Source organism: Hyperolius riggenbachi, chromosome 3, assembly GCF_040937935.1.
Source record: "Hyperolius riggenbachi isolate aHypRig1 chromosome 3, aHypRig1.pri, whole genome shotgun sequence".
In the NCBI taxonomy this organism is placed as follows: domain Eukaryota; kingdom Metazoa; phylum Chordata; class Amphibia; order Anura; family Hyperoliidae; genus Hyperolius; species Hyperolius riggenbachi.
This window is the reverse complement of record NC_090648.1, coordinates 259,296,203-259,322,683: the sequence shown is the minus strand read 5'-3', so window position 1 is coordinate 259,322,683 and position 26,481 is coordinate 259,296,203. Positions and strand designations below refer to the sequence as shown.

The 26,481-nt window shown below is 44.0% G+C and overlaps 1 protein-coding gene across 3 annotated transcripts in view; it reads right to left on the bottom strand.

The window, feature by feature from the left end:
- The window catches only part of GSAP (gamma-secretase activating protein), a 137,142-nt gene that overhangs the window by 92,517 nt on the left and 18,144 nt on the right, over positions 1-26,481 (bottom strand). For all 3 annotated transcript variants that reach the window (XM_068276214.1, XM_068276216.1, XM_068276215.1), the window contains 3 exons: positions 24,356-24,412; positions 12,437-12,506; positions 10,188-10,241 (listed from right to left, as the gene is read on the bottom strand). In XM_068276214.1, coding sequence (XP_068132315.1) covers positions 10,188-10,241; positions 12,437-12,506; positions 24,356-24,412 — 181 coding nt within the window. The remainder of the gene's footprint in view (positions 1-10,187; positions 10,242-12,436; positions 12,507-24,355; positions 24,413-26,481) is intronic.

Genomic DNA, 26,481 nt, shown 5'->3' with positions numbered 1-26,481 from the left:
GTCAAAGTCTGACTTCTTGAACGCGATTCACACCAAGCTGTATATACCTTCCAAACCTTACGGTATATCTTCTGAGTTACCGGCTTTCTACATTTCATAATAGTCTCAATAACTTTTTCCGAAAGTCCCTTGTTTCTCATTATCACCCTCTCAGGATCCAGGCTGCCAGTTTGAATAATTGTGGACTGGGATGAATCAGTGGGCCTTGAATTAGAAGGTCCGGGCGAACCGGTAGAGGAAAAGGTGGCTCTATTGACAATCTTAGTAGAGTCGCGTACCAAGGCCTCTTTGGCCATTGAGGCGCTATCAAAATTAACCTGACTTTTTCTCTTTGAAGTTTTACCAACACTTGCGGAAGAAGTACTATCGGAGGGAATGCGTAGCATAGGTTGAATTCCCAGGCAAGACTTAGCGCGTCCAACCCCAACGACTCCTGGCTTTTGTGGAGAGAGTAAAAAGGCTTCACTTTTGCATTCCGTGGGGATGCAAACAGATCTACCTCTGGCACTCCAAACCTTTGCGTTACCATTCGGAAGACCTCCGAATGAAGCTCCCACTCCGAATGGTTTATCTCCTGTCGGCTCAAAAAATCCGCCTCTATGTTGAGGGCGCCTTTTATGTGAACCGCGGATAAAGATAGAACTCGAGGTTCTATCCAGTTTAAGATTTCTGCACAAAGGGACATCAGATCTCTTGATCTCGTGCCCCCCTGTTTTGACAGATATGCCACCGTCGTGATGTTGTCGGAAAATATTAAGACATGATTGCCTTCTATCAGAGATTGAAAGGATAGAAGAGCCTCCTGAACTGCCATCAGTTCCCTGAAGTTGGACGATTTCTTTCTTATTGAGGATGACCAATTCCCCTGGGCCAGATTGCCCAGCGCTGTCGCCCCCCAACCCCAGGAACTCGCGTCTGTAAAGATCTTTATTGGGTTGCTCTGCCTCCAGAATCTCCCCTTGTCCAGGTTCTGCGCCTCCATCCACCAGCCTAGACTGTCCTTTACTGTGTCTGGAATAGGGATTAGTAGGTCCAGGGATTCCCTGGATTTGTCCCAATTTGTCAACAGTAATGCTTGCAGCACCCTGCTGTGTGACTGGGCCCAAGTGACTGCTGGGATGGCTGCTGAGAATAGGCCTAGAATTCGCATGATCAATCGGAGAGAAGACATCTCCTGACCCATCATACTTTCTACTTCCGACTGGATCTTTACAATTTTCTCTGAAGGTAAAAAAATCTTTTTTACCACTGAATCTATTTTGTAACCCAAAAATATGATTTCCTGTACTGGAGAGAGGGCTGACTTCTCGTAATTTATAATCCATCCGACCTGAGAGAGGGTCTTGATTACAATGTCTCTGTGGGTTATGAGGAGATCTTCTGATTCTGCGACTATTAGAAGATCGTCCAAGTATGGAACAATCGAGATACCCTGAATTCTTAAAGTTTTCATCACTTCTGCCAGGACCTTCGTGAATATGCGGGGTGCTGTCGCAATTCCGAAGGGCATTGCCTGAAACTGAAAGTGACGAATCCGAGATTCTGTCTTTATTGCAAATCTCAAATATTTTTGATGGGCGGAAAAAATAGGGATGTGCAAGTACGCGTCTCGAAGATCTATTGATGCAAAGAACTCTTTGCCTTTCAATAGGGCTTTCACCGAATAAATGCTTTCCATTCTGAATCTCTTGTATATTAAGAATGGGTTGAGAGATTTCAGGTTCAGAATAAACCGGAACTCTCCATTGGCTTTCCTTACCAAAAAGACATGAGAATAGTACCCCTGGAATACCTCTTCCTGGGGTACCGGTACAATTACTCTTTTTTCCAATAATTTCTGAATCTCCAATTCGAGACCCCGGGCTTTTTCCGGATCTCTTGGAGTCGGGTTTACAAACTTCCTTTGAGGGGGGGGAACTGGCAAATTGAAGTCGGTAACCCTGTCTTATAATCTGCAATACAAACGGATCGGGATTCAATTTCTCCCATTCCGATCGAAAATAAATCAATCTTCCCCCCACGGGCAGACTGTCATTTCTTAGATTTGGAGGGTTCGGTCTTACCAAGAGCGAAACCCCCTCTCCCCCTTCCTCTCGGAAAGGACCACTTCCTCTGCACATTCCGATTCCCTCCCTGAGAAGAGACTTGCTTTAGAGACAGAAACGGTTTCTTACCTTTAACCACCTTCTTTTTACTTGGAAATTGTTTCCCTTTTTCCGCCGAGCGGGATAAAACATCATCCAAGCCCGGCCCAAAGAGTAAATTACCTTCAAAGGGGATAGAACAAAGTCTATTTTTTGAAGTTTGATCTCCCTCCCAGGTCTTTAGCCACACGGCCCGTCTCGCCGAATTCACCAGAGCGGTAGTACGGGCCGACACTCTGATAAGTTCCGTGACTGCGTCCGCTAAAAAAGCCACTGCCCTAAGGACCACAGGAAGGGATGACGCATAATCCTTTAAAGGAGCGCCCTTAGAAATCTGATCAATCAAATTATCCATCCAGATTCTCAGATTCCTAGAGATACATGTTGCCGAAATACCTGGAATGAACCCAAAGGCTGCTGACTCCCAGGCTTTCTTTAGCAGTGAATCTACTTTCCTATCCATCACATCTTTGAGGACACCAGTGTCCTCAAAAGATAGGTCGGAATCTTTCGAATACTTTGACAGGGAAGCATCAAGCTTTGGGCATTTAGTTAATTTTTCAATTTCCGCCTGAGCAAAGGGATACTTTCTCTTGGCCGATTTGGGAATAAAAAGGGGCCTCTCAGGATTTTGCCACTGGGAAGAAATAATTTCTTGCAAGGTTTTGTGGATGGGAAAAACTCTACCCATTGATTGCCCCAATCCTGAATAAACCTGGTCCTGAGGGGTAACATCTGGGATAGGTTCATTAATCTGTTCTGTAGTATAGACCGCTTTTAATAACTCAGAAGATTCCTCCGGAGAAAATAAAAATCTAGGGGTCTTAACAATCATTTCACTATCTGAGTTCTCAGATAGGGGTTGATCCTCCTCCTGAGACCTAGTCTCAGAAAGTGCCCCCTCTTCCTCCTCCTCCTCCTCTCCCTGATCTCCCTCTTCCTCGGCTGCAAGTGTATCCGCAGGAATGGAGAAATGCGAAAACCCTCTGTTAGAAGGTCCCGGAAGGGATTCAGCAGGAGGAGGTTGTACAAAAGATTCTTTAAATTTATCCAGAGTCTCCTGCATGTTTTTATTAACAGATTCCATAACCTCCTTTAAAATATTGGAAGTCTGGGAAGCTACAATGGACTCTGTACAATTTTGACATATATTCCTAGGGGCCTCTAAAGATATCTTAGTATTACATAGGCCACATCTCTTATATTTAGGTGGAGCATTTTTTGACTCAGTTTTTGCCTGAAAAACACAAGAGATGACAAAATACTGAGACACCATCAGAAGGAAAACATGGCAGAAACAACTCCCTCCAACTGGAGGACTCACCACTGTAGAACCTGATGGTTGCCCATGCGAAGTGGCTTTAGAAGCGGGGCTTGGAACCTCCGTGTCACGCTGCTGCTGAGGCTGTTCCCCCTTCTGCGGTTGAGACATGTTGCTGATCGCTGCCTCACCGCCAGTGCCACTGCTGCCTGCAGGCCTTTGAGACGGAGAACGCCAGGAGCACGCCTGTTTCACTTCCTGACTCTCCGTTCCGCCCCTTCCGCGGCCTCGTGACGTCAGTACGCTTACGCCTCCGCGTCTGACCTCACAGGGTGCCGCCTCCAGACACGGATGCGCCTTGCAGAGCCGGCGTCCGGATGGAAGAGGAGCAGTGTGGCGACCAAAACCACATCAGAGGACGCACACTGCCTGTTTCGGAGGCCGCGGCCTGTGTCACCTCCTGTAACACTTTGCCACTGAACCTCCAATCGCCTGACTCACCCTTTGGTGAGTACCAAAAAACAAAAAAATCAGGAGCTTTGCTTCTTAGCGTGTTTCCGCGCGGAAACACAGATGAACTGAGGAGTATGGGAGGGCGGGGGCTTTTAATCTTCTTGGTTGATTGTGTTTCCACAGATCCGGGGCGGGACCGGATCTCAGGTTGTCCCGGATGATAATTAGAGAAATATACTTAGCTATTTAGAGGGAAGCCTCTGGATAGTACAGAAGCTTCCCGTGTCCTCTTTGCCTCCACCACCATGCATGGACCGACTGAATATATCAGACAAGAGCTTGTCAGATATGTTCTCATGGCCAAGCTCCCAGCCGTGTACAAGTAGGGCTGAAGTGTCCCTGCACGAGAATGACCTTATATTATTTTAACATTGGTGATAATCTACTCTCAGATTCTTCTGGAAATAGTACATCCAGCGCAAAGAAAAAAAAATTCCGGCTTCACCATGCACCAAAAATTCCCAAAGCCGTTATTACATGTACACAGGTGGGGTTGTGTTTTTGGTTTTCCAGGATTACTGCATGATTCTTTACTGATGTTTTTTTTTTTTTTTAATTGATCTAATATAATACATCAATTTTATTGGCAGTTCCTAGCCCTGCTGTATTCTATGCTTGGGGACTTGTGATTTTTACACAGACCGCATTACTTTGGGTCAAATGCAAGTAGGAAAACTGTATGGGCAAAAAGGGTAGGGAAACTGTGATACATTGAATATTATTCCAGATTTTAACTCTGCTTTAATGGTACTTTGCTAATACGAAACTTTAGTTTAGCTTAGCGATGGGCACAAAAAGCTTGAGCAAAACTTGCTAATCAGCCTTAAAGGGGAACTGAAGTAAGAGGTACACAGAGGCTGCCATATTTATTTCCTTTTAATCAGTACCAGTTGTCTGGCAGCCCTGCTGGTCTATCTCTCTGCAGTAGTATCTGAATAACACCAGAATCAAGCATGCAGCTAGTCTTGTCAGATCTGACTTTAAAGTCTGAAACACCTGATCTGCTTCATGCCTGTTCAGGGGCTATGGCTAATAGTATTAGAGGCAATGGCTCAGCAGGGCTGCCAGGCAACTGGCATTGCTTAAAAGGAAATAAACATGGCAGCCTCCATATACCTCTCTCTTCAGTTCCCCTTTAATGATAGTTATACATTCATCAATTATTTTTTAAGGCTTTGTGTACTTGTGCTTAAAGGAATACTGTAGGGGGGGAGGGGGGGGGGGTGTCAGGGGAAAATGAATTGAACTTACCCGGGGCTTCTTATGGTCCCCCGCAGACATCCTGTGCCCACGCAGCCACTCACCGATGCTCCGGTCCCGCCTCCTGTTCACGTCTGGAATTTCAGACTTTAAAGTCTTAAAAATTACTGCGCCTGTGTTGCCGTGTCCTCGCTGCCACTGATGTCACCAGGAGCGTACTGTGCTGGCCCAGTATGGTCTGTGCCTGCGCAGTACGTTCCTGGTGACATCAGCGGGAGTGAGGACACGGCAACGCAGGCGCAGTGGTTTTCAGACTTTAAAGAGACTCCGTAACAAAAATTTCATCCGGTTTTCTTCCATCCTACAAGTTCCAAAATCTATTCTAATGTGTTTTGGCTTACCGCAGCACGTTCTACTATCACCATCTCTGTAATAAATCAACTTATCTCTCTCTTGTCAGACTTGTCAGCCTGTGTCTGGAAGGCTGCCAAGTTCTTCAGTGTTGTGGTTCTGTGATGCATCTCCCCCTTCCAGGCCCCTCTCTGCACACTGCCTGTGTATTATTTAGATTAGTGCAGCTTCTCTCTTATCTTTTACAAGCTGGATAAATCCTCCTCTGAGCTGGCTGGGCTTTCACATACTGAGGAATTACATACAGGCACAGCTGTCTGCACTCTGCAGGAAGAAACAGCCTGACACTTCAGTGGAAGATGGCTGCAGGGGGGAAGAAACACACAAATGATCTCTTGAGATTAAAAAGGAAGGCTGTATACAGTCTGCTTGTGTATGGATGTATTTTCCATGTGTGGACATACTGTACATCAACCTACTTCCTGTTTTCGTGGCCATTTTGTTTGTTTATAAACAAACTTTTTAAAACTGTTTTTAACCACTTTTAATGCGGCGGGGAGCAGCGAAATTGTGACAGAGGGTAATAGGAGATGTCCCCTAACGCACTGGTATGTTTACTTTTGTGCGATTTTAACAATACAGATTCTCTTTAAAGTCTGAAATGCCAGAAGTGAACAGGAGGCGGGGCCGGAGCATCGGTGAGTGTTTCCTGTATTCCTGTGTCTGTAGGTCATAAGTGCAGGGCAATACAGACCAAATATGGTGGCACACGTTTTACTTGGCAACTTTTCTGCAAAGAAAGAATACAACTACTTGACAGTGTGGGCACTATAGACATGACACTTAAGTTCCTAAAAAGGTTTCAGCATGTTGTAGCAGGGCTGGATTAGCCACAAAGCAGCCAAGACAATTGCTTCAGGCTCTTGGGGAATGTTCGTCGATAGGGGAGACCGGCGGCGGGTCCGCTGAACAACATAGTTGCAAGTGAACAAGCGTCTTACTTTTTCAGGCTCCAGTACCACATCCTCAGCTTCCTCTCCTCACCTGGCTTTGATCTAACTCTCTCAACGTGTGAACCACTGGTGTAAGAATATATTAGTTGGTTGCTATGGGCAACAACACTACACCTTCGTTCGGCACCATATCACAGGAAGTGTGATATCTCAACTCTCATCACAGCAACAGCATAGGAGATAGAACTTCTTAGATGTCCTCAAAGTTTCAGGAGTTTATTCAGTAAACAGATATACAGATGCTTATCTGTACACAGCGAAGCAATTGTTCTGTAGTGAGTCCTCTTTGAGTTACAGCTCTTGGTCCCATTGCATGGCAACCAGGATTTCTCCTATGTTACATCTATGCTACGTTGCACTTAGGCCTATATACAGCAACAGTTAGATAAGATGACAGTACATTACAAAAAGAGTAGACTGTGGAAGACATCAGCCAGAAGCAGCAGAAGTAGCCCCCACCCCCCCCCCCCTCGGGAGCCACGTTAGCTCTTCTTATACTAACCTCTGAAGAGTTAAATGTGACATAATCTGAGCAGGGACGGATCAATAACATCGCCTGCTATTGGCTTATAAGACCCCTTGACAAACACAATCTTTACTGCGCATGCCCTGACAATTCCCTTTTCCAAGGAACTGTCATCTTGTTCTGAGGAGGCCATTGTTTAATGTTCTTGTGAGAATATTTTCATAACAATGGCTCATGTTTATGTTGTTCGTCGCCAGCTGGTCTGGCCTCTGCACTGGATATCTCTGATACAGCCTTGGGAGTTCCGAATCACACTGTTCTTCAGTGCTTCTAGAAATCCTCTTTAAAGGTATACTGTGCAAATAAAGTCTTTTAACTAACCTCAGTTAAAGTAACTGAGGCCTACGAATTCAAGCATATAATGCTTAAATTCTAACAACTGGCACTAGAGACTACAAGCAAAGCAGGCAAGGATAAGAAAATCAAGGTGTGACGCTGGAGTGTGGAGAGCTGACTTCTCTACTTACAAATATGAAGGGGACGTACATATGGCTACCTAAACTGGCGGGGGAGGGGAGGCTACTTATACTAGGGGAATACCTCTGGCTACCTAACATTATTGAAGGGCATATTTGTCCACCTAATACTGCTAACTGGGAAACTCGCATGACAAAAAAATGATGGCTTTGTCTGGGGCCCTGTATTGTTTAAATTCAGATCTGGCATGTGTTGGTACCATGTTAGCCATCAGTGAAAGCAAGAAGTCTTGAATTAGGACAATACCATTTATTGGCTAACTTAAAGGAAACCCAAGCCAAAGCTTCAGTACAAAAAGAGGCTTATGTAAATAGAGAGAAGCCACAGGATCCTATTAAGGCTTCCCTCGGTTTCCTCTATTGTGTACGTGTGCTTTCCTCTATTCTCCCACTGCCTAGCGTGGACCCCCTACACATCAGTGCCAAGCTCCTCTTCTGTGACGAGCACTGCCGTGCACTAGACGAGTAAGCACAGGCTTGCATGCACAGCAGCACATAGCCACTTGTGCACGAGCAGCTCTGGCTCACTGCACTGCCACATTGATGTCAAAGGTTTTACGATTCCAATAACATTGGTGACTATTCGTTGTCTGCAATCCTTCCGGAGTTCGAATTAGGTGAGGGGAAACTGAAGAAAGCCGAGGGAAGCCTCAATAGGATCCTGAGGCTGCCCTCTCTTTAGGCAAGTATCTCTCTTTGATACTGAGCATACAGGAATTAAGTATGCAGAAGGCTTATCAGCTGAAAGCTTACACTTTTTCTGTTACATTAGCCAATAAATGGTATCATCCGGATTCAAGAAGTCTTGCTTGATATTCTCCGCAATAGATTTACCAAACTATGGCTAACTTCTATCAGAAATTAAAGTAATTGGTTAACACAGTGTGGGTAGTAGGGCAAGCAGTAAGGACATTCCATTATTATAAATATCAATGAGAATGCAAGAACAGTGACAAATCTAATTTCAAGCATTTTTGCCATATAAATTAGTTCAACACTGTCACTGAACAACAAAGACATTAACAGAGAGGAGATGTACTGTAAGGTCATAAGATACTTTACATAACAAGGATACTGCATGAACAGTATGCTACAGAGGCAAACATTAGATGAAAACATTTCACTACCCTACTTCAATGTAAATAAAGGCCTCAACTGTGACTAACAGCTATTCTACAGTTATTATGCTACAAACCTTTACTGAACAGAGATGAACTAAAATGTAAAGTTTGGCTGGAATGTTGCAAGTTAAAATATAACTAAAGTCTAAATTCAAAGTTTCCATCTAAAGACATTATATTGGAGCACTGCTAAAGAGTGTAATTATTTGAGAGAGTTCATCATTTAATATTTGTAGGCATTTTAGGATGGAATTTCCACATTTCTTATCTAGTCTGAGCTGTACAGCAGTGGTTCTAGAATCACAGAATTCCCTAAAAGATTTCAATGATCTATTCATTCATTAACCATTTCCGGACTGTGCTAGTTGAAATCTACATCCTGTTTGTGGCCACTTATTTCTAACAGGACATAGATTTCAACATCGCCGCTGCACGGTCCCTCCGTTCCCACTGAACGTGACGTTCTGCCAATTTCATTGGCTCCTGACCCCATAATCACTGTGAGCCCATCCCATTTGCTTACATTGATGACAGGGTCAGGAGCCAATGAAATCGGCTTCTGACTGGTGCACAGAACTCTCCCGTCATAGCGGCGGCAAAGAGAGGGGCCGGCGGCGATGAGAGACCGGCGTGACCAGCAGGAGTGACAGGTCTGTGCGGCGATTCATAGGTAAGCCCTGTTTTGTGGTACCAGCAGTCTCTGGTCTTTAATGGGCCAGAGACTTCTGGTACAGAAAGGGTTAACTAAAGTTCACGCCAGATAGGTGACTTTCATTAGACACAACTGGCCTCAATTCACAAAGCAGTTTAGACTGATCTACCGAGTGTTGAGTAAAATACTGTATTTGGTAGTGTAAAAGATGAATTATCTTACATTTTACAATTTTTTTTAGGGGGGGGGGGGGCAAGAATTCAGAAAAGTATTCAGTTGGTATTTCCCAGCAGAGAGCAGACCAGGCGGTCTCTGTCGGGAAGTTACATCTGTCAGGGAAAATCACCCCTATATTAATAACATTTATTTCATATTACATGGGTGCAGGAACCATAAAAATATTTTTTGCAAAAAGCCCCAAAAAAAAAAAAAAAAAAAAGTTAGTTTAGGTTTACGTATCTCAGCCAACATCCAGAGAATGACTGTACAAGTTACTTCAGGAAAAGGTCTCATGAATCAGTATTTACAGAATACTTTACCAAATGGTTTTGATTTAAACAGCCCTTAGTGAATTAAGGTCATTCTACTAAAATTTTACAGAGTCTGGCTTTATCTTCACACTACTTAGTTTTAGTGAATATTGACCAAAAATTAAGATTGCAGAACTATGTGTTGCCAACATAACACTCTATACAAGAACCAACTTCTGGAAAAAACTCAACTAGCAAACTGCTGCAGGTTTTAAGTATACTTATTGATAACAGACAATGGGGTCAGAAGATAAATAAAAACATTATGGAATTGTAAAGAAACATCTACTAAAGATACATTATATTTCTCAATTCAATAAATGCAATTTGTTACATTTTAAAATGTTATTAAAAAAAATTTCTTCATGCAATTTGTACATGACATTAAGTATACCAGTACCTGGTGAAAAGACACGACTATGTGTTTCATGTGATAGGTTACAGTAGCTTAATGCTAAAAAACAAAAACAAGTGTTAGTTGAATCAAACATGATATAAAAAGGTCTATAAAATAACTTAGCTACGGTATTTGAAATTATGAAGAAAGGCTGCAATACAAATGAAACAAATTACCGTACATAATATGAAAATTGTATTCTTTCAATATACGTTTTGACAATATACTGCCTGCCTCTTTTCCTTCTGAATCCACTGTCACTCAAAAAGTGTCAGATGTTATGGTCAGACAAGCATGGGCCTTGAATTTCAACTTGCATCTCTTTGGCATTTAGTCTACCATGCTCTCTATCCCATTCTGGGTTTGATTTTCCTTTTAAAGCTGTTTCCAGAGATGCTGGCTACAGTTTCATGAACCTTAAAATATTTTCAACTGTTATCACATGAGTATCAAACTGCTTGAAGATAGGCTGCTTGTGTATACAGTAATTTTCTTTCTGATATACTCAGACAACCCTCTCCATTGTTTTCCCTGTTACACGTTCAGTCTGGAACATATGAAGATACTAAATAGCATAATGACTACTTTTCTCAATTTGAACTGGCGAAATGACTGATTGCAAGTTTAGAAAAGTGTAATACTAAGCCATCTAGTTTTAAAAATCTCTTTAGAACAATTTTTACAATTGTTTCCAGGGACAGCAACAAATATGGTTACGATACAACCTCATCCCAATTTTGGCTTAACACAATAGGCCGAAAGCTATGACCTGCCAATTGGTCAAGCCTCAATTGGCTACTCTTGCTCCCATGCAGAGCATGCATTGGGTGACGGAATGCAGGTGCGCTGCAAAGTGTTCTGAAGTATATATACCTACCTGGCCTTGCTCCGGCTTGCATCCTCTAGTGATCCTGGCAGCTTTCTGAACTGGATTCTAGAGCTCCAGGCTCAATGTCATGTGACTGCAGTAAGCCTGGAGCTCTAGTGGCCAGTCCAGTTCAGAAGGCTCTTGGGAACAATAGAGAATGCAAGCCAGAGCAAGGCCAGGTAGCTATACATACTACAGCATGCTATGCAGTGCACTCTGGATACAGGGGTTCCCGCACATGTCCCTACCATGTCACCTACGGTATATAACCTACGGATAGACTAACCACCCCCATCCTGCCAATCTGCAGTGATATCCGGAGTATAAGTAACACAATGCTTTTTGTTATTTGCTTTACTTTACATAATTTGAGAAAATTGACCTATAATAAGGAATTTCCGTTTCAATCAATACAGTGAATTCACAAAGAGAATGGGATTTGCACTCATTTACAGCAGATGAACCATTCTACAAATCAAAAATGTGCTGGTAAGTCATGCGCTAGAGGCATCAAGCTGCACGTACCTTTGACAAAATGGTCCCTATTCAACATTTTTTTTCTTTTAGCACCATTTTAACAGATACAGGAAATGTCATCCTCAATGTTTACAGTAAAAACGTACACTTGGTAAGCGCACTCTACTACTCCCTACTGTATATTCATTAGCTGCGCTATGTGCGGAATTGAAGTTTATAGTGTTCTGTACAGAGAAGATACCAGAGATCAGATATAAACTTTGCAAGGGTACGCTTTACAAGCACCACACTCTGCAGCTAGTTAACTTACTGTGTACAGTGGTGGGTGACAACGGTATCTTCAAACTGGACCAAAATAAATCAAATTAATGTATGTTGCATAACAACCCCTTTTTAAAAAAACATTTAAAGGGAACCAGAGATGTACCATAGCTGGGAAAATGAAAAAGCTGTTCTACATACCTGGGGCTTCCTCCAGCCCAATACGCACGGATCGATCCCACGCCGCCATCCACCTCTGCCCGCATCTATGAGAACCGGCTCCCGTCGCTGACGTCATCGGAGCCAGCTACACAGGAGAAGTGCGCCCTCTACGTATCTCTCCAGCGGCTGCTGCAGAGATACGCAAACAGCGCACTTCCCTTACGCTTAGAATGGCTCCGACTGATGGAACAGCGGGGAGCAGGTTCTTGTTGCTGCGGGCAGCGGAGGACGGCGGTGTGGGATCAGAGCGTATGGGGCTGGAGGAAGCCCCAGGTATGTATAAAATCTTTATTTTTTCATCTCTGGTTCCCTTTAAATCGCATGCAAGTATAACACTACAAAAAAGGCCTTTGACAGGAGATCATGAGTTGATTGAGGCTCATAAAGGCTGTTATGCTATCATATAAACCGGTATTTTACTTACCAAGTAAGGTTTTCTCAGTATTTACTGAGCAGCTGATGACATTAACTTCCCCATCAAAAGAATAAAGCATCTACATAAGAAATTGAGAGAAATAAATTACAAGAAATATTACTACAAATTTTAAAAACATATGGTACATAATGCAAAGTGGAGATAACCAGCTAAGTAGAAACAACCGTTTCCACTTAGCCAGCTGTCAGCATTTCCCACATGAAAAAAAAAAAACCACCATATTAGGACTGATAGCCCATGTAAAATAAATGGGCCATGTCCATTCAATGTAATATTTCATGTGCAGAAAAAACAAATGACAGCTGGTTACTTTTTCCTGGACAACTTGCAATACATTGTTCTAGTGTGGATGATCCTTTTTGCGTTCAAATGTGTACAGGAAAGGCACGCACAAAAACGCCACGGGAATCAAACACTAGCAATAAATGGACCCTAAGAGTTTTATACAGATGTAACACTGAAAGAATACACACATCCAGGGTCTGCCTGTAGTAATATGCCCTTAAAGAGACTCTGAAGCGAGTCTACATTCACTTTTTTTAACATGCAGCCATGTACAGAACTATAACCCATGTTAAAATGCCGCAATCCCGCGGCAAAACGAGGGGTTTATACCCCCCGAATCCACACTCCTACCTTCGGGAAGCGCTTCCTGATGAGGCAGAGCTTATGTCTGTAGCTCTGCCTCTCAACGCGTCAATCCCCGCTGATCGCCGCCTCTCCCCGCCCCTCTCAATCTTCCTTCACAGAGAGGGGCGGGGAGGTGACAGAGATCCGTGCGGCGATTGACACGCATGGAGGCAGACCTACAGCTGAAAGCTCTGCCTCCAGGAGCAGCACAATCCACGACCAAGAAAATCGTGGATTTTGCAGGGGGGATTTGGGGGGTATAAACACCTCGTTTTGCCGCGGGATAGCTTCGTTTTAGCAGGGGTTATAGTTCTTTACATGGCTGCATGTTAAAATAGTGAATTTAGACTCGCTTCAGAGTCTCTTTAAAGCAGTGTTCCCCAACCCTGTCCTCAAGGCCCACCAACAGTACATGTTTTGCAGAAAACCACAAACATTCACAGGTGAGGTAATTAGTGTCTCAGCAGAGCTAATTAACTACCCTCTGTGGATTTCCACAAAACATGCACTGTTGGTGGGCCTTGAGGACAGGGTTGGGGAACACTGCTTTAAAGGATACCCGAGGTGACATGAAGAGATAGACATGGGTATGTACAGTGCCTAGCACACAAATAACGGTACGCTGTGTACCTTTTATTTTTTTCTTTCTCTGCCTGAAAGAGTTAAATATCAGGTATGTAAGTGGCTGACTCAGTCCTGACTCAGACAGGAAGTGACTGCAGTGTGACCCTCACTGATAAGAAATTCCAACTACAAAACACTTTCCTAGCAGAAAATGGCTTAGGAGAGCAGGATAGAGATAAAAAGGTTGAATAGTTCATAGATTTTAGCTCTGGCATAGGTCAATGAATGTGTAATTGAGAAAAAAAAACAATAAAAAAACAGTTAAAACTTAAAAAGTAGATTTAAAAACATAAAATAAAACTGTGGAATATCTTAAAAAGTCATTGTAAGGAGATGGAAGATGGATACAATTGTTTATTTCATTGGTTTATTTTCGCCTCGAGTGTCCTTTAACTTATTTTGTAAACCAGTAGACAGGAGATGCCCAATTATAGATAAGCTGAAACAAACGTAGACTGTAGTCCTACCTTCTACTCACTTGGAACTTCAAAGATAAGTTTATTATAACAGTAGACCACCCGTTTCACCACCAGAAGCAGCTTCCTCAGGTGAGTAACAGCACGATAAGGAGGTACGTATAGGTCTTGTATGCCTGTTACTTATCGTCTCAAAATTAAAGGGAGATCCTCAACTACAAATACTAGGTGGACCTCTAGTAATGATGAAAAAACAACTTGCATGAAATTTTGTTGCACTATTTGGATAAATTTTAGTTCAGGTGCAACCATTTTGGAAGCGAACATCCTCCAATAGTGCAGCTGAATGCAAATTTGTGCCAACAGTCCAACTAAATTTAATGCAAGTTTTTATCATGACTATATATTGGTAGGTGAACAGAGGCGCCAGAAGGATAAAAGTATATAACATTTTTAAAAAATTTCTGGGAGGAAGTGGTGGACTCGCCTCCGTTAACCACCCTGGCGGTATTGACGAGCTCAGCTCGTCCAGGAAAAAAACTTGCTGAAAGCGGTATTTATGAGCTGAGCTCGTCAATACCGCCAGGGAGATTTCTTGTTTCTTTGCCCCGCCGGCTGCACTTTTCCCTCATCAGAGGGATTCCCCAGGATGGCTGGATGCCTGTCAGCACGCTGTGGGTAGCGATCTGTGCTACCCACAGCATACAGAACTAGCATCGAGCCACCCTGGGAATCCCTGTGCAGCCAGCGGGGCAGAGAATGTGTGGGGCTGTGCAGGGATTCCCCTTCTGTGCCGGCGGGTGGCTGGTGCGGGGATCCTCTCTGTGCGGGGGGCCGGGGGGGATCCCCGTACTGTGCGTGCGGGTGACCCTTTTGTGTGTGCGGGGGCGGGTATCCCCTTCTATGGGGCTGGTCTTAGCCGGTCGGGGACACCCCCTTCTGTGCGGGGGGGGGGGTGGCCCCTTCTATGCGGGCTGTGGTTGGCCTCTCCCTCCTCTTCCCCCATCCCTCCCTCTCTGTCCCCCCCCCCCATCCCCTGTCTCCCCCCTGTCAGAAGCCCTGCTTTACTCACCTGAGGGCTTTCTCCTGCGCCGGCCGCGATGGACACCCTCCTCCTCCATCGCCGAAGTCCCGGTCTGTGTAATTACAGTACGCGGCTTGGTGACGTCACCAAGCCGTGTACTGTAATTACAGAGAACACGAGACTTCGCGATGGAGGAGGAGGCACGCCGCTTCCGCCGCATGAGAAAGCCCTCAGGTGAGTAGATCAGGGCTTCTGTCAGGAGGGAGACACGAGATGGGGGGGGGAGGGGGCACGGGGGATCGGGAGGGAGGGATGGGGGGAAGAGGAGGGAGAGGCCACCCACAGCCCGCATAGATGGAGACACCCACCTTCCCCCCACCACAGAAGGGGGTGTCCCCGACCGACCACGGCTAGCCCCCATAGAAGGGGATACCCGCCCCCCCCGCACACACAGAAGGGCCACCCGCATGCACAGTATGGGTATTCCCCCCCTCCCACAGAGGGGATCCCCGCCAGCCACTACCAGCCAGCACAGAAGGGGAGACCCCCCACAGAAGGGACACCCGGCCACAGCATCGGGGCAATGGGGGGAGGCAGAGGCACCCGCAAACCTGGCTCCCTATACATATGACTCCCTAGACCTGGCTGCACATCTGTCTCCTATACACCTGGCTGCACATCTGCCGCCTATACACCTGGCTGCACATCTGCCTCCTATACACCTGGCTGCACATCTGTCTCCTATACACCTGGCTGCACATCTGTCTCCTATACACCTGGCTGCATATCTGTCTCCTATACACCTGGCAAACATCTTGCTCCCTATATACCTGGCAAAACATCTGGCTAACTATTCCTGGCTAATACATCTGACTAACTATACCTGGCTGCACATCTGGCTAACTACACCTGGCTGCACATCTGGCTAACTACACCTGGCTGCACATCTGGCTAACTACACCTGGCTGCACATCTGGCTAACTATACCTGGCTGCACATCTGGCTAATACATCTGAGTCTTATACTCACCATTGGCATGCTGATCCCTCGTCGCGTACCACTGATAGCTTCCCCAGTGCCTTCTTTCATGTCCCTTAGTGGATTTTGCTTCTCCCTTGGCGATCACATGTTCCCCGTCGATCGGCGTTAATGGTACCAGTGTCACACAGCATCATCAAAATCTCACAGCAAACACTTTTTTTTTTATTGAATTCAATACAATAACCTGTATTGAATTCAATATAAAAACAAAATGATTGCAAAAAAAAAATTGGTTGAAAATTATTGGAAATTAATTGAACCACTTTTTGCACGGAAATCCTGGGGAAACAGACCGCCAGGGTGGCTACAGCAGACACCAAGGACTGTAAATATATAGATATACACATTTATTGAAAATACCCCAAAGATGCAACGCGATTCGCGGGAACAGCCCACTTCTTCAGGCAATAAGCAGGGGATAAACAACAGCAATTCAGTTATAGCAAGCAGAGCACCTGCTTGCTATAACTGAATTGCTGTTGTTTATCCCCTGCTTATTGTCTGAAGAAGTGGGCTGTTCCCGCGAAACGCGTTGCATCTTTGGGGTATTTTCAATAAATGTGTATATCTATATATTTACAGTCCTTGGTGTCTGCTTTAACGGAGGCGAGGCCACCACTTCCTCCCAACAATTTTTAAAAAATGTTATGTACTTTTATCCTTCTGGCGCCTCTGTTCACCTACCAATATATTTAAGTCCACCCAAGGTGGAGGGATGAACTACCACCTTTCTTCCTATCTACAGAGAGCGACTTCTTAATCCTGAGTGAGGACAGGTCTAATCTCCTCACCTGTCTAATGAGTGGTTACCTAGGTGGTAACGCGTGTTTGTGAGTATTACCATCTCACTGTTTCATTTATCCAATCAATTTTGACATACTACACCATATTAGGCTCTCGATTTCTCTTCAACTTTATCATGACTATAGTTCCACCTATTATTTTTAATTGAGAGTCTCCCTTTACATAATTTGGTACTGCAGTTTGAATGCAAGTACTGTGCCGACTATTTATAAGGCAGGTGCTGCTCTGAAATCATTTCTTACCTATTCAGTGTTTTTTATATGCTTGTGGGAGGAGGTTGTGTGGGTAATCTCCTTAGTGATGGGAGCAGTCATGCATGGACCCCATGTGGAGAGAGCAGTTTTGGGGGACTGCTTCGCTGACCCTGCCCACCTCGAGGTGTAGCTTGCAGAGTAAGGTCCCGTGCGGTATGAGTACTCTGGACTTGTTTTTGCCAATGAGAAGCAGGAGCATTTATGTTAACTCACCTCACCAGAATCCACACTCCACATGTACTTCCTGGTCCCTGGCATCCATCTCATAGTGACTGTGTCATCATAGGGAGTGCTGTTACTATGAGATGGATGCCAGGGACCAGGAAGCACATTTGATTCGGCGTGTGGAGTTAATGCAACCACTCCTGCGGCAAACTCTGCATGAGCTCTCCCACCACTTTGGCACCTAAATGGCCACCTGAGAAAAAAAAAACTGAGGCTACATTAACAGTGGGCTCTCTGGCTATCTAAACGCAGCTTTAAGGATGTGCTGTCCTTAAATTACTGACACTTATTAATTATACAGATCTTGTGGCTTGATAGATGCAGTTTATGCACAGATCATGTATACGAAACCCTGAAACCTGTATACCTTAGACTCTTAGACTTACCAGTAATTAAAGGGGATGATTTTGAAACCCTGTTAACACCCATGCCCTTCCCCATTGCAAAAAGAAAAGCCTTACCAAACATCGATCAAGAGGCTATTTATTTGAATAGATTTTCCTTACATTGCATGTGTTTATCAAATGTATCATCTATTCTAACCTATTAAAAATATATTGTTAATAGATACTTGAACACTAGTTTTGTTGTACAGCACTGAATGCTCAACAAATTATTCAAACAGGACCGTGGGGGAGGGGCCAAGTTCTGCTGTGCATCCCCGAAACCACTTACTGACCTTCTCATATCCACTTACAAACCTTCATGTCAGCAGAGCCACAGTTATCAAAGTATACTCAGGAGATCTATTCATCTATCTTTATAAAAATATTTTGCGTGTTGAAACAAGGTTTTATGAAGACCTGTGCTTTATAGTCCTATTTCTCATATATCCCCACTTCCTGCTTGTGATTCACCACTAATACAGTAGCTGCCCTTTGGAAGCAGCCCCCACTCCCTCATGTTACCTAAAATAACCTTGAAATTCGATTTCAAGAAAGGGGTTAGGAGAGTTGTAGGGAATAAGGGAATAGGGTAGTTTGGTATCAGAGTTGTACACAGCCACCCGTTTACTTTTAAGTAGTATTTTTTTTTAATTTAAGGAGATTGGAGGCAGAAATCAGAAAGTGTCATATTTAGATAATCCCATTTTCAGAACTTGCACAGCATCCCCCCATGACACAGACAATATATTTAGCAGCTCGGTACATCGTTAGATGTACATTAGATGACAATATGCATTAGAAAAAGCAAAGTTAGTACCTGCTAACGTTGTTTTGAACAATCCTTCAGGGCAAAGGTGAGACGTAGCTCCTCCCAGGAACAGGAACAGACAGCACTTCCCCTATAAAAAAGTCACATGGTTAGTCCACCCTCAGTGCGTTTAGCCAAGTACCGACAGGTGAACATTCCACTAACCCATAACCGTGCAACTATCAGACACAGACAATTAACACCCGGGTGGGATCGTTGCCCTGAAGGATTGTTCAAAACAACGTTAGCAGGTACTAACTTTGCTTTTTTCCCACAATCCTTCAGGGCAAAGGTGAGACGATTAACAAGTAATACAACCTCAGGGTGGGACCACTGCTTGGAGAACCTTTCTACCAAACGCTTGGTCGTGTGCAGACATTGCATCAATTCGGTAATGACGGATGAACGTAGAAAAGCTTGACCACGTTGCTGCCTTACATATTTGCTCAGGCGAAGCCCCTGCATTATTAGCCCAAGAAGCTGCCCTAGCTCTAGTAAAATGCGCTCTAAATGAGGCAGGAGCCTCACTTCCATAACTCTGTAAGCTTCAATAATAGCTAACCTAATCCAATTAGCTATAGTAGATTTAGAAGCTCTCTGACCTACAGTTTTCCCTGAAAATAAAACAAAGAATCTGTCTTCCTGACATCTGAAATTCTGTTCAAATATTCCAGAACACATCTTCTAACATCTAATGAGTGAAAAATTCTCTCTTTTCCACACTTTGGATTCACACAGAAAGTAGGCAAAATAATATCATGCGACCTGTGAAACCTAGACATAGCCTTCGGACAAAACTCTGGATATGTCTGTAACCCTAATGTATCCTGAAAGTAAGGACTTTTCATAGACAAAGCTTGTAGCTCACTGACCCTTCTGGCTGTAGCGGTGACTACTAAAAAATACTGTTTTTAATTTAAGATATCTAAAAGAACTGTCCTTAAGAGGCTCTAAGGAACCTTTGGACAGTCCCTTTAAAACCACGGATAATCCAAAGGAGAAACGTATGGTTTATAAACTGACAGTTTCCTAGAAAAAGCCTTCAGAAACCTCACTATCAAAAGGAGAGGAAGACAAGGGGATAACTGAAAAAGCAGATAAAGCAGCAATCTGCACTTTAAGCGTACTTACAGAAACATTTTTATCCCAACCCTCCTGAAGAAAATCCAGGACTGCTGGAACTGACAGGCTATCAAACTTAAAGCCGGACAGCCAAAGATGGAAAGTTTTCCAGTATTTTAAGTAGATCTTCCTAGTAACTTCTTTACGGATACCAATCAATGTAGAGGCTGCCTTGTCAGATACTCCCAATTTTTTGAGTAAGGATCCAGACTGACAGATTCAATCTGTCTGGATGTGGATGCCACAGGTTCCCTTGCAGCAGCAGATCTGGCCTGCAAGGAAGTCTCCAAGGGTCCCCTAAGGTGCAATCAAAATCATCCGATTTTGACAACCTCTTGCTGATAACTGCCGGAATCAAATTGAGAGGAGGAAATGCATACCGACGTGGAAAGTTCCACTCCTGAATTAATGCAGTCACCCCCAGATATATGCTTTCTTGGATTGAGGGAGAAGAAACTCTGAATCTGGGCATGGTTTTCTGTTGTGAACAGATCGACTGACTGTGTTCCCGATCGTTTTGTGATGTCTGGGAACACCTCTCTCTGTTTAGAGACCACTCTGATGACAGAATCCTGCTTCTGCTCAGTTTGTCTGCCTCTATATTGAGTGTTCCCTCGAGACGAACAGCTCTCAAGGATAACACATTCTTTTCTGCCCAGGACAAGATCTCCTCCACTTCTTATTGCAACAGGGATCTCGTGCCTCCCTGTTTGTTGACAAAACGCTACTGCCGTAACATTGTCAGAGTGGATCAGAACATTGGACTGTGACAGTATCGATCACGCCTGAAATAAGGCCCGCTTTACTGCCCTTAATTCTCTCCAGTTGGATGACCTCAGACTCCAGTTCTGTCCACTTCCCTTGAAAGGCTCTGTGAGCTATACGAGCTCTCCAGCCCCAAGCGCTTGCATCCGTAGTAATTACCTTGTCTACAGGCTCCTTCCAAAGCCTTCCCTTCACAAGGTTGGATTCCTCCAACCACCACTGCAGAGACAACACCACAGTTTGAGGAATTGTGACTTTGAAATCTTATGTTTATGGACGACCGTCCCAATTTCCTAGAAGGAAACTCTGCAACTTCCTGATGTGCGCCAGTGCCCAGGGTACTGCCACCATTGTGGATGACATCAATCCCAGCACAGACAAACTCATCCTTAGGGAAACCTTGTCTTCCCTCTGTAATGATTTCACTGCCAAATTTATCTTTAGGATATCTTCCGGAGGAAAGAAAATCCTCTGCTTAATGAATCCACTAGCATGTCTAGAAAAGGCGTTTTCTGACTTTGAATCAAAGAGGACTTCTCTAGGTTGATAATCCAACCTAGGGATCGGAGATGTTCCGATACCAGATTTAAATGGTTTGTCAGTTGATCTGCTGAACTTCCGAGAATAAGCAAGTCGTCTAAACACGGAATGATTAAAATCGACTGCTCTCTTAACAGAATCCATGCTTCTCCCAGAATCTTTGTGAACACTCTTGGGGCAGAAGTGATCCCAAACGAAAGGCAAACAAACTGGTAGTGTTCTACCCTCCTATTTACTCCAACTGCAAATTTTAGGAATTTTTGCGATTTTTCGTGAATGCCAATATGCATCTCTTAGATCGAGAGATGCCATAAAGGCCCCTGGAAACAGTAGCTCCCTTACTGAAAAAAATGGATTCCATCCGAACTTTTTCTGTCTCATAACAGGTTAAGTCTTTTTAGGTTCAGAATCAGACGGAACTTGCCCGACGACTTTTTACTACAAAAATAGTGAAACAGAAGCTTTGCTTTTGTTCCTTTACTGGCACAGGATACAGACTAACCAGCAAGCTCATGGTGACCCAGAACTCAGAGTGTGTAAGAGGCTACAATGGTCCTAAAAGCCCTCTTACTAAAATGCTAAGAAAAGCAAAAAAGTTTGCTTTCTTAAAACAGAAAGAATTTGCGATAATTCAGGTTGGAGTGAGCTTGAGATGTCTCCCAGGGCATCACTGCTGAATATATGCAAATTAACCATTGTTACCCTTAGAAGCTAAACACACCTCCAGAACCGCTGGAATGCAATGATGTGTCAGCTTGTTAATTTGTACAGAGCCCTAATGATCCAACATGCATACAGACTGTTTCGGATTGTTTGATCCGGCACAGGATGAAATACATTCTGTTTTAGCATGTTTTGCAACATACTCAAAATTTCTGGAAATAGAGTGGGATCTCCTGCGGCCTTTGAGACCACAAATCTTGACGATAGATGGAGCGCAAACTATTTGGTAATCAAACTTTATTGTTCGGCAAATAAACAGGCTTTTTGCCCCTTTTGCCCACCTGAGAGAGAAGCATCTTAGCCTCCCCCCACCGCCTGGCACGAATCATTGGGATTTTGACTGGGTCTTCGGAGCTTTATATTTAAAGCCCCTTTTCCCGGACTTGTCAGAAGTCCACTTTCTGCCTTTTCTCTGATCTTTAGAGGCATCTTTTTGATAACACAAAAAAAACAAAACTTTAGTTGCAAAAGTTTTTTTCTTTTTAGGAAAAACATTTTCTTTTTGTTCGATGTACTTTCCAAAGCTGATCATTAATTTCAGCAATGGGTGTAAAACTAATTGCCTCAGCCGAGGAATCAGCTAAATATGCAGCAGATTTAATGAGAATCGCAATAGAATTCAACAAATGCTCAACAGGTGCCAGTATATTAGCTCTGAGCTGATTAATCCACAGCTCCAAAGCTCTGACCACACATGTAGAGGCAACAGCCAGCCTAAACATAGCCGCACTAGCCTCCAAAGACCTCTTCAAATAAGCATCCACTTTTTTATCAAGTGGATCCTTTAGCTTCGTATAATTGATCATAAATAGACAAATTAGCTACCACATCCTTACTCAACTCCAAAAGAGTAATTAATGGCAGCAATCAACGCCTCCGTATCCTCAATACGGAATTTAAACTTTGGAACAGACTCAGATTTTATTTCTCTAATGTCTGAATCCTCAGAACTAGCTGCAAACTCAGCCTGACTAAAGCAGCCCATACACTCAGCCGATTTTCTGGCCGACCAATCGATCCCGATCGATCGATCGATAGATCGATTGCAAATCGGTTGGCCAATCGACCGATCGACGGCCGATTTCGATCGATTTCGATGGATTTCCATCGAACTTGCAGGGTGGAAAATTTAGGTCGATCTGATGAGATTGCTTATCAGTTTCATTGGCCTTAATGGAAATCTGATGGCAAAAAAATGCCATCAGATCGAATTTCAATAGATTTCAAACTGAAATCTATTGGAATTCTATCCTGGTAAAAAATATTCTAAAAACGCATCAGATAGATCATCAGATGCATTTCTTATCTATCTGCTGCCAATCTGACGAGTGTATGGGCACCTTAACATCAACCTCAGTCACAGATACTCCAGATACAGCAACCTGAGAAGTAGATGGATTAGCATTCAATAATGAGGACTTAATTGATTCCAATGAAGCATTAATCTGGATCTCAATGTATTCTGAATAGAGTGACCCGGCTCCTCCCTCATAACCCTCTCTATGCACAACTGACAGAGTCTTTGCATAGGGCAACATTAGCTTAAAATTGCACAAAGGGCATCTCTTATAATTAGGAGGGAGCCTATGCTTATCTGCAGCAGCAGCCTCAGCAGATTTAGCAGCAGCCTCAGTTTTGGCTTGCAACAAACAAAACCAACAAGGCATGTAACTCTGTACAGCTTTAGCACATTTAGCCCAGAAAGAGAAGCCATTATCTCACCTTCTGGGCGGCCTGGTTGCTCTCAATCCTCTCAGCGTCTGACATGTCTCCAAACTTTCATGTCCAGCGCAGGACCAAACTCCCTCTGAGCAACAGTGCAAACAGGCCTGCGCCGCCTCCCCTTTAAAACATATCCGGCCTGCCGCAATTGGATGAGGGGCGGACTGGAGGTTCAGAAGGAGTAATGAACCAGCTCTACAAATTGCTACATCCGGCATACCCGCCGGAAATTACGCATCCGGACGCGGCCAAGCGTCCTAATGGCCGCAATGCGCTCCACGCTGCACATGGCCGCTGGCTTACCTCCGTCCTGCTCCTCTGCCGCAAGGCCGCCAAGGGGAACCCACGCCTTCCACACTTGCTCTCCCTGGCAGCGGGAGAGAAAGGTAGGCAAACCCCAGTAAAGATCCAGCCTGGGGCGCACGGCCAGACTGCCTCAGTACCACAGTCTCAGCCACCCAGAAGGATCCACCTGCAGCCCAGCACAGAGGCTTCACCCAGAGGGGAGATGCCGACCTGCCTGGACGCAGGAACAAACAGCACTGAGGGTGGACTAACCATGTGACTTTTTTATAGGGGAAGTGCTGTCTGTTCCTGTTCCTGGGAGGAGCTACGTCTCACCTTTGCCCTGAAGGATTGTGGGAAAAAACATTGTTATTAAGTATGTAGAACATAGCAGAAATTAAACAAGGTAAAAGGAAATGTACCCAAGCTTTGCTTTAACAATGTCACCGACACGCTGTATACTACTTTAGAATGGATGCAAATCACAATCACAGTAAAAAAAAAAAAAAGGGTTTTTTTTTAGATTCTGAGGTCTTACCTCATTTTGTTTTGCTAGATGATCATATAAACCAATGCAGGCGACACTATCTGGTCTCTGTGAAAGATATATACCGTACATCTTAATCCAAGTTGTGTACAACCAATAGCATGTAGATTTAAAATAAACTAGTGCGTTTCAATAAGTATGAATATCATCAAAAACGTAATTGTATTCATTAAATTAAAAAAAATGAAACTTAATAAACAGTATAGATTCTTTACACACAGAGTGATTTATTTCACACATTTATTTTCATTCAATCTTGCTGATTATTGCCAATAGGCAATCTCAGAAAATTTGAATATTACGGTACATAAGACCAATTAAAAAATGATTTTTAATACAGAACTCTCGGCTTACTGAAAAGTGTGGCCATGTACACGCAATATTTGGTCAGGCTCCTTTTGCATGAATTATCGTATATACTCAGATATGAGTCAACATTGTGTATAAGTCGACCCCAATATTTGACCTTCTTAAAGGGGAACTGAAGAGAGGTACATGGAGCCTGCCATGTTTATTTCCTTTTAAGCAATACCAGTTGCCTGGCAGCCATGCTGATCCTCTGCCTCTAATACTATTAGCCATAGCCCCTGAACAAGCATGCAGCAGATCAGGTGTTTCAGACTTCAAAGTCAGATCTGACAAGACTAGCTGCATGCTTGTTTCTGGTGTTATTCAGATACTACTGCAGAGAAATAGACCAGCAGGGCTGCCAGGCAACTGGTATTGATTAAAAGGAAATAAATATGGCAGCCTCCGTATACCTCTTACTTCAGTTCCCCTTTAAGCTGTTTATTTTTATTTTAATTACTCAAGTATAAGTCTATCTAGCAAAGTTAATGGCTGCACTTGGGGACCAAGATGGGTTAACGGCTGCATTGCATAAAGCACTGTAGCCATTACTCCCTCCTGGCCCCCAAGTGTACCCAATACCTCCTCCAGGCCCCCCACATGCAGTCATTAACCCTCTAATCCATCCCCATGCCCCCTGTGTGGCCTGTGGCCCCCTAGCTGTGTGGCCCCTGTGACCCCCTGGCTGTGTGGCATATCTTCCTTGTGGAGGATGTAATTGACTGTCTTATGGAAAGAAGGAGAAAAGTGAAGTGCATTCATTGGCACCCAGCCAGTAGCTCTGTACGGACCAGTCGTTCCAACAGAGGAAGGACGTCCCTGCCACACAACCTGGTCCCCAGCTAAAAAGAGGGACAAATGCTTGCAAGCTGATAAGGGCTCATCAGCATTTAAACAAGGTGAGATTATTTCTCGACAGGCTGGCCACCTCTCACTTTTCTCCAGAGTGCGCTATCTCCCACTCCACAGATTTTCCAGAACACTGTATAGTGGAACTCAGAGCTGCACCAACTTCTTCTGCTGCAACTACACGTATCAATCTCTCATACGTAGCAATCCAGAGTGATCTCCCTGTAATTACAGGGACAACGTCTTCATATCCACCATGATTGTGTGGCCTATTGAACCAGACTGAGATCATTTAAAAGGCTCAGGACACCTTTGCAGATATTTTGGCTAATAAGCTGAGTGGAATCAGACAGCACAAGCCTACAATATTGAACTTTTTCACAATATTCTAATTTTCTGACATATTTGGGGTTTTCATTAGTGGGCTCTCACTCACAGGAACGACAGCCCCTTTTGCGGCGCATCGCAGCGGATCGGCGGCGATCGGACAGAACATGTAGCTAGCAAAGTGCTAGCTACATGTTCTGAAAAAAAAAATGTAAGTAAAAAAAACTCCCAGGGGCTGAGCAATCCTCCTTGGCGTACATGGACGAGCTGAACTCGCCCATACCTCCAAGGAGGTTAAGCCGAGTACACCCATTGCAAACTGAAGCCCCATATACACGCTCAACCAAAGACACTCAGTACAAATGAGAAGACAAATAAAAAGATACGCCTTGATGTGCACCCGATAATACACACAGCACGACAAAACGAGCGACTTCCTTAAAGACGTGCGTCTACCATATCGTTAAAGCTCATGTTAAATGCTAGTACATAATAGCATAATCGTCTAGATTTGTGTACACGTTAACAGTTTGTAGACATCTTCTCACCGCCTTTTCCAAAATCAATCCGACAACTGGAACGATGCAACCTCT